General features: G+C 35.0%; 1 protein-coding gene across 1 annotated transcript in view; it reads right to left on the bottom strand.

Annotated features, from left to right (window-relative positions):
• Positions 1-10,904, bottom strand: part of LOC148617183 (uncharacterized) — a 37,059-nt gene extending 26,155 nt beyond the window's left edge. The window contains exons 1-3 of the mRNA XM_088585112.1: positions 10,892-10,904; positions 10,228-10,329; positions 8,067-8,857 (exon numbers count right to left, since the gene is read on the bottom strand). Of these exons, the coding sequence (XP_088441238.1) occupies positions 8,067-8,857; positions 10,228-10,329; positions 10,892-10,904 (906 nt within the window). The remainder of the gene's footprint in view (positions 1-8,066; positions 8,858-10,227; positions 10,330-10,891) is intronic.
• Positions 10,905-12,886: the final 1,982 nt, after the last annotated feature.

Below are 12,886 nucleotides of genomic sequence, written 5' to 3'. Positions count from 1 at the left end.
ACGAAAACAAACTGTCAAGAAATGGAATGACAGATGAGCAAAAGACTTACCACCGTTAGCTATTGGTGACTGTGTACTTTGAGCACAAACAAGAACATAACTGGAAGTTAATGAAATGAAAGAAGGTATAAGTGAACGCGCGTACATTGTTCAAACTCAGGAAGGAGTTCTTTGTAGACGAAACCGTAGTCATATGAGGCCGACAAAGATTGTTGTGCATATTCGCGAAACAACACCTCTGGGAAAACTGATAAACAACTATAAAGCTGAAGAACCGAATATGATCACATCCAATGAATCACCGAAAGACACCGACTTGACGCATTCTGTGAGCATTGACAATGCGCCAATATCAGCTCCGAGCAAATGTAAACCATCCGCAAGTGATCATAAACAAGCTGAACTGATTTCCAGTCGAAACGCATTACCAAAGAACCAGCTTACCTGAAGGACTTTGTGCGTTAATTTTGATATTTTTCATTTAATAGTTTCTAGTCATTTATTAGAGTAGTAAATTTAGTGTAGTGAAAATGGACTGCTATCACAGACTTTGAATCTTCGGATAATTGATTTATTAATGATGCAATAGACAGTAAATTTTACATATTTACTTTGTGGCTAAAAATAAATCTGATCGTTTATTTTAAGTTTAATGAAAAAAAAATCCCATTTTGTTCTTTTAAAGAAAAAGGGATGTTGATCAAGTTAACACGTTTCACAAGTCCGAATATGTAATTTACAGTGACTCACACATGGACTAGGGAGGTCAGTCAAAATATGAAGTATAAAGAAAGTGTACAAGTTTGAAATAGCCCAAGAAATGTAACTTAATGGTGCAAAAAATTTTAAAATCGGTCAAGGGGTTCAAAAGTTATTACAATTTAAAGTTCAAAATTTTGGTCATTTTTCTTGCGAAGGCAAAAAAGTCACATTTTGGGCACATTTGGAGCCCAAATAAGTCAAATAGGTAAAGAAATTCATACATTGTGTCTTATTCATTTAAATAAAGCCATTTCATACTTTGATTTAAGTCATTCAGGAAACTTGTATCTTAGATACAAAGAAAATTACACTTTTTTAAAATTGGCAAAAAAACACTTTGGACTTAGTTTTTTTTAGCTGTGTCAACAGCATCGTGAATTAAAGTGCCATTTTTGGATATTCGTATTTGGAAATTGGAAGGTAGTAGAAATCTGATACTTTGCTGTTCTTTCAAAGTAGAAAATAAACATTTTAGGGTAAATTTTAAAGCTATCTTCAGTGGAAAAAATAGCGAAAGGTCAGACAAAAAAGACATTTTGAATTTAAAAGCAGTTTTTAGCACATGACAGTTATTGTTATTCTGATTAAATATGTAAAACACATTTTTATCAAGAAATAATTAAATTATATTTAAAAATCAACAACCAAATGTTGAAAAATAGGGGTAAATTGAACATTTTTGAAAATTTCAGATTTAAAAAAAACCCGCATAATTATGCTAATATTGATCAAAATATCAACATACCATATACTTATGTGGTACCATTTTAAAGCTTAGAATCTAAACTATCACATGAAGATACTTCATCTTATTTTGCTATAAAATGTTTAATGTGGATGAAAATGTGTTAGCCCTATACCTTAAATGAAGCCAGACGATAATCAAAATAAACATACATTTTTGCCGCAAAATGTGGCAAAATAATATTAAATCAAGGTCTGGTCAATTCTAAGATTCCTAATGTAGTCTTGTAATGTTTTCTTGTTTAAAAAGGGTCTTTTACCATAATAATAATCTCATTATTATGTTAAAATTGCTTAAAATTTCAAAAACAAATGCTGTTTTCCCAAGAAATTGAGAAATTTTTTATGAATACATTGACGACCCAATACGCATCCTTTCACTATGGAACTTTGAAGCCCTAGCTGTTTCCTCATGTGTACTATTATGTACATTAAATGATAATAAACAAAATATCATCATTTGATTAAGTTTAATGAACTTTTCAAAGTTTTCATTTCATGCCAGAAGGGTTTCTTCACCAGGATCTACTATGTCTGCCAAATCTACCAAAGAGATTATGTACATAAGGACATTACACCTATTAAACATCATTTACCTTATCAATTTACTTAGAGTTAGTTTACTTTCTATTAAATCATAATCTGGTTTGCTAACAATCTGAAAAAATGTAAAACTTTATTTGATGTTGGTTGCTCACAAAGCGGTTTTCTGGACTAATCGTCATCAGGAACACTTGATGACAAAAAACCGGAGTTCGACGGGAACTTACGCACTTCGTTTGTAAACAAATCGTCCCGTAGAAACCAACATGGCGGATATTAGTATGGGATTTTCCCGTAAGGATTTGTTACGCATGATTTAAGCTAAAAGCGACTTGTTCAGGGAGAAGCCATTTGGCTAAACGAATGAGCAAGTCATTTAAGACAATTTAAACGACGGTAGGTGTCAATAAAGTCGTAGAAAATATTTTTATTCAAATTTTAACAGTATGTTATTTATGTGACGCCGAGTATAGAATCTCATAGATTCTGGAATGTACCCTATCAGGAACCTTTTGACAATTTCTTAACTGAACTTCGTACTAGAGCAGCGTCTTGCAATTTCAAAGAGAAGGACAGAATGCTACGTGATAAAATAATTTTCACTGCTAAGGGCAAGCTACAAGAACTTCTTTTGCGAGAGGACAAAATAGACTTAGAAAAAGCAATCAAAATTTGTAGAGCTTATGAACAATCCCACAAACATGTCAAAGAATTGAGAGAAACTCCAACCCACACTGTTAACAAGGTCAGCAGTGGAAACTCCAACCCGCACTGTTAACAAGGTCAGCAGTGGAAACTCCAACCCACACTGTTAACAAGGTCAGCAGTGGAAACTCCAACCCGCACTGTTAACAAGGTCAGCAGTGGAAACTCCAACCCGCACTGTTAACAAGGTCAGCAGTGGAAACTCCAACCCACACTGTTAACAAGGTCAGTGGAAAACAAATACAAAAACCTAAAACCAAAAGTTTTTACAACCATGCCAAACAAACACAAAACTATGACAGAAATAACATTTCATATCAAGAATGTAAATTCTGTGGCAAAAAACACGAATTGAAAAAAGAGAAATGTCCAGCATGGGGTAAAACATGCGACTCATGCAAAGGCAGAAACCCACTTCAAAGCAAAATGTAAAAAGATACATTCACTCTCTGCAGAAAATGATGAAACAACTCAGTAGAAGGTAATAGAGGAGGTAAAATTTCAGCCTTAATGAAAGTCAACAACTGTGATCGCTTTCAATTAGACAGTGGTGCCGACATTAATACTATTTGTCAAAAATATGTCCGCAAAGAGCAAGCACGTCCAACAACAGTCACATGAAGAATGTGGAATAAGTCTCACATGAAACCACTTGGAGAAACTGATCTGAAAATCATAAATCCTACCACTGGAGAAGAATCAGTAACTAAATTTACAATCGTACCTAATGGTCACATTAGTCTACTAGGTTTAAAAACAATTCAAAAGATGGGATTTGTTACTATATATAGTGAACGCTTTATTACTATGATAGATAAAAAGAGCTTGGTACACTAGGGGAGGCTACTCTAACTGTTGATGAGAAAATACCTAAAAAAATACTACCGTGTAGGAAACTACCACTCTCGCAACAAGACGGAGTTAAAAAGGAAATCGACAAGTTAGTGGAGAGACAAGTTCTAATCCCAGTAACTGAACCGACAAAATGGGTTAGTCAGATGGCAATAGTGAGGAAACCGAATGGAAAACTGCGCATATGCATAGATACGCAACCGTTAAATACTGCACTTATGAGAGAACATTATAAACTCTTGATGATGTACTCCCGAAATTAGCTAATGCCAAGATCTTTAGTAAATTTGATATTCGTGAAGCATATTGGCATGTAAAATTAGACAAATCGTCAAGTGAACTGACAACAATGATCACACCATTTGGACGCTACAGATGAGACAGATTACCGTTTGGACTGAAGGTATCGAGTGAGATATTTCAGCGGAAACTCTCTAAAGCACTAGGTGACTTAGGAGGAACATTCACCATCGCCGACGATATAATAGTCGCAGGATGTGGACATACTGAACAAGAAGCAAAGTTTGACAATGAGCGAAAACTGCAAAATTTGTACAAGCGTTGCAATGAACAAAATATTTTACTGAATGATGACAAGAAAGAAATTGGACTGACGGAAATAACTTTTCATGGTCACCGGATAACTCGTGACGGAGTTAAAGTAGATAACGCAAAGGTTAAGGCAATACAGAAAATGGCTATTCCGTCCGATATTTCAGGTGTCAAAAGATTATGTGGTATGGTTCAATATATGGCCAAATTTCTACGAACCGATCCGTGAACTAACTCGAAAAGATGTACCGTGGCACTGGTGCAGTAAATGTGATTCAGCTTTTCAGCGAGTGAAGAAAAGACTTACTGAAGCACCTGTATTGGCATATTTTGTTGTCAACAAGGAAGTTGTTCTACAAGTTGATAGTAGTAAAAGTGATCTAGGAGCCGTTGTACTTCAAGATGGAAAACCTGTCGAATTCGCATCTAGAGCACTGAAACCTTCTGAGCGCAACTGGGCTCAAATCGAGAAAGAGGCTTTATCAACGCTTTATGGCCTGGGGCGTTTCGATCAATATACGTATGGACGGAAAGTCATAGTCCAGAATGACCACAAACCATTAGCTGCGATACTTAGTAAACCGTTACGTAGAGCACCAAAACGTTTACATGATATAATGCTGAAGTTATTCCGATACGACATTGAATTCAGATTTGTGAAAGGAGTAAATCTAGTACTTGCTGACACTTTAAGAAGGGCTTTTTTGGAAAATGACACTACTACAGAAAGCGAGCGGCCCAGAATCATGCAAATGAACTCATTTGAAGATATACCCGATGCACGAATTCAGGAAGTGAGGCCAGAGGACAGAGTTAATGCTCCATACTCCGCACTGCCGTATTTTGAATGTCGTGATGAAACTGAGTATTGAACAAGGAATAACCGTGAAAGGGGAAACAATCCTGATACCTAAATCACTCAGAGCTGATATTAATAGCTCATTTAGGTTATGATTCGATGACGAGGCGTGCTAGAGGAACAATATTTTGGCCTGGAATTGCAAGTGAAATTAAGTAAGTGGCTGATCTCAGGAAGCAAAGCCAAAAAATCAATGTGAACCGTTGTTACAACATGGCGATGGGGAAACGCCATGGAACAAACTGGTATGGACTTATTTGAAATCAGAGGAAGACTATCTTGTTGTGGTCGATTATTTCTCAGACTTTATTGAAGTTGACTATTTATATACCACAAACGCTAGTCAAGTAATATCAATACACAAGAAACAATTCGCAAGAATGGGAATTCCGTCGACTATAATTTCTGATGGTGGACCACAGTTCACTGCCAATGAATTCAAACAATTCACTCGAAAATGGGGGATTAACCATATAGTATCATCTCCGAATCATTAGCAGGGCAATGGAAAAGCCGAATCTGCCGTTAAAATAGTCAAGAACATGATTAAGAAGACTATGAAAGATGGTCGAGATCAGTATCTACTATGATTGCGAAATACTCCGCGACAAGACAGCGATCTTAGTCCAGCACAACTGATGTTCGGAAGGAAAACCCGATCAATGATACCGTCAACTAGCAATACAAACCATGAACCGAATACTAGTTTGTGATCCGCACGAAAACAAACTGTCAAGAAATGGAATGACAGATGAGCAAAAGACTTACCACCGTTAGCTATTGGTGACTGTGTACTTTGAGCACAAACAAGAACATAACTGGAAGTTAGGAAAAATGAAAGAAGGTATAAGTGAACGCGCGTACATTGTTCAAACTCAGGAAGGAGTTCCTTGTAGACGAAACCGTAGTCATATGAGGCCGACAAAGATTGTTGTGCATATTCGCGAAACAACACCTCTGGGAAAACTGATAAACAACTATAAAGCTGAAGAACCGAATATGATCACATCCAATGAATCACCGAAAGACACCGACTTGACGCATTCTGTGAGCATTGACAATGCGCCAATATCAGCTCCGAGCAAATGTAAACCATCCGCAAGTGATCATAAACAAGCTGAACTGATTTCCAGTCCGAAACGCATTACCAAAGAACCAGCTTACCTGAAGGACTTTGTGCGTTAATTTTGATATTTTTCATTTAATATTTTCTAGTCATTTATTAGAGTAGTAAATTTAGTGTAGTGAAAATGGACTGCTATCACAGACTTTGAATCTTCGGATAATTGATTTATTAATGATGCAATAGACAGTAAATTTTACATATTTACTTTGTGGCTAAAAATAAATCTGATCGTTTATTTTAAGTTTAATGAAAAAAAATCCCATTTTGTTCTTTTAAAGAAAAAGGGATGTTGATCAAGTTAACACGTTTCACAAGTCCGAATATGTAATTTACAGTGACTCACACATGGACTAGGGAGGTCAGTCAAAATATGAAGTATAAAGAAAGTGTACAAGTTTGAAATAGCCCAAGAAATGTAACTTAGTGGTGCAAAAAATTTTAAAATCGGTCAAGGGGTTCAAAAGTTATTACAATTTAAAGTTCAAAATTTTGGTCATTTTTCTTGCGAAGGCAAAAAAGTCACATTTTGGGCACATTTGGAGCCCAAATAAGTCAAATAGGTAAAGAAATTCATACATTGTGTCTTATTCATTTAAATAAAGCCATTTCATACTTTGATTTAAGTCATTCAGGAAACTTGTATCTTAGATACAAAGAAAATTACACTTTTTTAAAATTGGCAAAAAAACACTTTGGACTTAGTTTTTTTTAGCTGTGTCAACAGCATCGTGAATTAAAGTGCCATTTTTGGATATTCGTATTTGGAAATTGGAAGGTAGTAGAAATCTGATACTTTGCTGTTCTTTCAAAGTAGAAAATAAACATTTTAGGGTAAATTTTAAAGCTATTTTCAGTGGAAAAAATAGCGAAAGGTCAGACAAAAAAGACATTTTGAATTTAAAAGCAGTTTTTAGCACATGACAGTTATTGTTATTCTGATTAAATATGTAAAACACATTTTTATCAAGAAATAATTAAATTATATTTAAAAATCAACAACCAAATGTTGAAAAATAGGGGTAAATTGAACATTTTTGAAAATTTCAGATTTAAAAAAAACCCGCATATTTATGCTAATATTGATCAAAATATCAACATACCATATACTTATGTGGTACCATTTTAAAGCTTAGAATCTAAACTATCACATGAAGATACTTCATCTTATTTTGCTATAAAATGTTTAATGTGGATGAAAATGTGTTAGCCCTATACCTTAAATGAAGCCAGACGATAATCAAAATAAACATACATTTTTGCCGCAAAATGTGGCAAAATAATATTAAATCAAGGTCTGGTCAATTCTAAGATTCCTAATGTAGTCTTGTAATGTTTTCTTGTTTAAAAAGGGTCTTTTACCATAATAATAATCTCATTATTATGTTAAAATTGCTTAAAATTTCAAAAACAAATGCTGTTTTCCCAAGAAATTGAGAAATTTTTTATGAATACATTGACGACCCAATACGCATCCTTTCTCTATGGAACTTTGAAGCCCTAGCTGTTTCCTCATGTGTACTATTATGTACATTAAATGATAATAAACAAAATATCATCATTTGATTAAGTTTAATGAACTTTTCAAAGTTTTCATTTCATGCCAGAAGGGTTTCTTCACCAGGATCTACTATGTCTACTATCATCTTCCTCATCGTCATCATCATCATCACCATCCTTGTAATCGTATGCTACAGTCGAAAAAACTGTATCAGCATCATGTCCTGTGACAGTTCCTGTGTACCAAAACTCCTCACCATCAGCCTCTTGACGAAAATGGTGGTCAACTCATCTACCTACAATAAAAGAAGGACCCAGGGGCACAATCCTCAACTCTCCACTCTCTAGGTCATCTAGCAAGGGGAATCTGTAAGTATCTGTCACACCATTATACACCAAACTGTACATGTACTTACCATGTCTTACCTTAAGTCCTGTAACAATATCATAATACCATTTGCTGGATCCGTCTGGTTCTTCTATCGAGTGTTGAACTCTCTTACCAATCAGGTCATCGGGTTCAGGTGTGTCTGGAACTACCCTACTTACTGTACCACCATGTGAATTCAACCTGTCAACCAAGGCATCTCCACTTCCAGGCATGTCCAACACTTCTCTCTTCTTCATTTCTATTTGACTCATCTGTTTGACTTTCTTCATCTTCTTCATCCTGTCCACTTCTCTCTTCACTCTCACATGCAAGGTATTCTTTTCTGTGTCCGTCATCTTCGTTACCTGGAATAAAGAATTAATTATTTCATAAAAATTATCTACTTTAGAACCAACACAATACTTATCAACATACCTGTGGATCTCCATCATCAGTCCTAGTGACATCTGTCCTGAGGAAAGTCTTCTTGTGGCACCAGTGTCCAAAAGGTCAGCTTCTGTCAGTCCTATCTTTCTGCATTCCGGCAAGTACTCCAATTCTCCTTGGGACCTGGTGTCTGGATAGAGCGGCATACATACCTGTGCACTTGAAGCAGGACCTACTCTATCCAGCTGAGAACTCAGAAATTGATAGATGGGAAAGCAGGCTTCCCCATCTATTATACTTACCAACTTACTCACCCTAGTCTGGATCTGACAAACATCGACCATACCTACCATACTTACCCTGGGCTGAGAGCTTCCAACTATTCCATCCTCACATGGTCCTACCTCAGATTCTGCCCATATTCGTCTCATAGCATAGCCCACTATGCTCCTCAGGCCATCTGAAATAAACAAGTAGTGGAATTCAATGAATATGTACTGTGAAGCAGTTTTAAAGCAGAGTCTAAACACAAAACTAAACGACAGTTCTTGTAAGTAATATATGATTCAAATGTAAATGCTTATTTCTTACCATCATTAAAAGACTCAAAAGTTTTACTATTAAAATAAATAAAGCTACTAAACTAAATCAAAGTATAAGAACTAACTTACCATGAATTCGAAATATCTCCAGAACTCAACAAAATGAAACTAAAATGATGAAAAACAAACAGAAAATAAAATTAAATCATAATAAAATTTACATCAGTGTTTACTTTTTATATGACAGAATAAAATAAATATTTAGGCAGCCTGTTTACTAATACTTTCATCTGAAATAAATCAATAATTAGAAGAAAAAAGCATAGTACAAGTATGTTTCAACAAAAGATTGGTATTATGAGTCAATCAATGTGATCCTAAAAAGGTAAAAAAAAATATTAAACCATAATTAATTAAAATTTAATGATAAATAATGTATATTACTAGGATTTTAAACCTTTTCCAAGCAATTGTACATGTATATGAATATTAAATAAGTAGAGCATCTACAATCCTCTAAAAAATGAATATGTAAGTTAGCTGTTAAAAACTGTACAATATGAGTATATAAAGTAAACTTAAGAAGATGCACGTCATATGTAAAATACGCAATTACCACATATATAAATCTCATCAAATAAGTTCTATTTATCAAGTAAAGTACAAGCAGGGCTACATGATAATTTTTCTAATAAAAGTCATAATTAATATATATTAAATCTGATATTAAGATAAAATGAAAACCAGAAAAAAAAGTTGTGTATCATTTGAAGAAGCAATTTAAGGTCGATTTTTTTTCTACATATGATAATTTTGAATAAATAAAACAGTTAAAATAAATACAAAGAAGGTTTATGCTTAAACATGTGAATTTCATATAAATTCGGCACTACATATAAATTAAAATTGAATTATCAAGGAAATTAAATGCAATGTGTGCAAATTCTCCCAACCAATAAGAAAAAAGCAAGGTAAAATAGAGACTTCCGATGATATAGGAAAATCAATAAAGTCCGAAAGATTCCGAACGGATCGCAATCAAACGTAGGGAGAATTTACCTCATTACATATTCATCGTTTAATAAAAATGTTACGGAAACATATTCCAACTAATGCTAAATGAAAGTAACCTTTTTTTAATTAGCTCATACAGAATCAAACAAAAATCACACCTTCCAAGAAGGTGAAAGTAGTTTTTAAGCTTGCAGATGATAAAAGGTCATTCTAGAATTTGACCTTACGGAAACAGGACGATTAGGCTTATATTAGACATAATTTAGGTACATACCGTAAATGATTGGCCTCCATGGCCTAGGTCCATCGTTGTCTGCACCACCAGTCAAACGTCCGTCCAGAAAAGAGTCGGTAAAAGGCACGAGTGTTCGAAAATCTTAGCAGAAGTTATGGCGGATCAGTAACATCCGGTTAGCAAGAACGATAACCGGTCCCGCTTTAATTTTTGTGAAAACCACGCCCTAACCACCCTAATATCCAATCGATTCCGCAAGCTGTTATTGTTTTTCTTCTGAAACCAGGGTTACGGATGGACGCTGAAAGGATTCAATTTTCGGAATCCGACTGTCAGTGCATTCCGGGTACGCAAAAACTTTTTTTTTCAACATGTTTTTCCTTAAAATTACGTATAAAATATGTTTTTGAACCAAAAAATTAGCCGGACAACCGGATTATCAAAATTGAAGATATTTCCAAAAATTTAAGCCATAAATGAAGAAAATCGGTCCAGTAATAGCTTGCGGAATGAATTTTGAAATAGCTATGATCCTTGACACATAGTTTTTCCGGCGGCCATTTTTCTCAAAATATCGTTACTTTTGCCCTCGCAAGAATATCGATAAACGCACTACCGACCTCCCTACATGGACAGCATCCTAATAATGTATTTATATGATGTTGTGTCTGTAATTAGATATTCTTTTGTTTATGTATTATACATCCTGATAGCATGCTTGTTCTAATTATTCTGCCTGTAAGCAGCCGATTTCAAGCATTATGAGCCTACCCGTAATAGACCAATTAACAGTAAATATCATTTAAGACACACAAGGTATACATCATTTAAAAATACACAGAAAGCTGCAAAATATGCAGATTAATATTGCAACAATCACACTATATTCTGTGTTTCAATACTTACACGCGAACTATAAAATGAATTAGGCTATAAGTAAAATAATACAACTTTACCTGTTTACTACGTGGAACCTTATCAGACTGAAAGTTATCTGAAAACCAGGGGATATCATAGGGAAAGGGGAAGGAAACAGAGAAATATGCCGCAAGAAAATGGCGATTATTTCCTCTCGGAAAAGCTTTGGGTTCTTTAAAAATGCCCGATAAATATATAAAGTAACGCTGTGTTCTCGCTAACGAGATGTTCATTTCATTGGCTGTAAACTTAGCCGAAACATAACGAATATTGTAATTAGCCACGTGCATAACAGCTTTGTTTTTTTTTAGGTTAAACTTCAAGATTCGACATCCTTTATATAATAATTTACAAAATAATATTCAAACCGTAGACATTTATTTGAAAATTTAAACAAAGCAAGTACATCTATCGAAGGGGGTCATTTTTTTTCTGCAAGTAGAAAAGGGGGTTAGTTAAGCAGAGCATTACACCAGTCAAATTAAAACATATTTTACCACCATTAAACATTTTATTTCATTGTCACATGCATGATCTCTGGTAAAATCAAGTTCACACATCAACATTACCGTCAGGACCTAAAACATTTACATTTATTAAATCATATTGGTCCCATTTATCTGCTGACGATTCAATTTCCTTACCAATATCTTGAATCTCAATAGCTGTGTCTGATGCTGCTTGATTTTGATCAGAATTTTCCAAAGTATCAAGTTTTGGAATTGAAGAATTTTTTATTGTAAGAATTCTTTAACATCTCAACTGCTTTGCTTCAAAGAGTAATGAAGGGAACTACGGTTATAACGGTAATAAGAAGAATGTTATCCAGGGACAAAGACCAGACGTGGAAAACAGACGTACAAAGAACATAAAAAACTTGGAGCATGGACCAGGTGCGCCAGTAGGGTAAGCGTCCTCTGCTTTTCTAGAAACACCCGCCGAGTTGCTCATAAAAAGTTAAGTCCGGGTTAGACGAAAGAGGAAAGGAAAACCATGACACGTTGAACAAATCAGTTTTCATGGCGCAGATGGATACACCGTAGCGATCCACGATTTCATGATGACGACCATAACATAAAACTTCTATAGGGATGAACCCTGTTCCAGAAGTTTATTCGTTAGAATTCTAGAGCGATACAAAAACTCTGCGTAGTTTCGGCAAGCTCTGGCATAATGTTTGAGTTGTGATATGAAAACTCCATACGCATGTTTAATAGAGGGGGTATTACATTCAAAAAAAATGTTTTTAAGGGGATAAGAAAATATCATGGGGGGTCAAGAAAATTTTATATGATTCCAAAATGACCAGTCCCCCCTCCCAGGTAAACAATGATAAATTTCTATATACATTTGAATCGTAAGGGGGAAAAAGGGGCCATATAGTCACATTTTGTGTCCTGGATCTTTTTATGTAATATTTAAACCAGAACTTTTTTTCGTCTATTGCATCTTTGTATTTATATAAAATCATATATCATTGTCCTACCTTTCAAGTTCAAATGTGATCCTAGCCCCGACCCCCACTCATAAAAATCAACATGTTTACTCGGAGGCGTATTTAGGTGGGGGGTGGCGGGCGTGCGCCCCCTACAATTTGCAAATCATGGGTTGTCAGGGGTAGATTTAGGCGGTTTCAAGCTGAAACTTTAAATTTTTCGCTAATTTTACCACAAAAGATATCTACATTGCACCCACTCTATAATATTTCAAAAAATTAGCCTCAAAATTTGTGTCACCTCGCTCCGCTCGGCAGAATTTTTACTGTGCGCCCCTATCCAAA

Source organism: Perna viridis, chromosome 5 (genome assembly GCF_037379345.1).
Source record: "Perna viridis isolate PV_CMFRI_1.1 ecotype Kerala chromosome 5, ASM3737934v1, whole genome shotgun sequence".
Taxonomy (NCBI): domain Eukaryota; kingdom Metazoa; phylum Mollusca; class Bivalvia; order Mytilida; family Mytilidae; genus Perna; species Perna viridis.
This window is presented reverse-complemented; position numbering and strand designations above follow the sequence as displayed.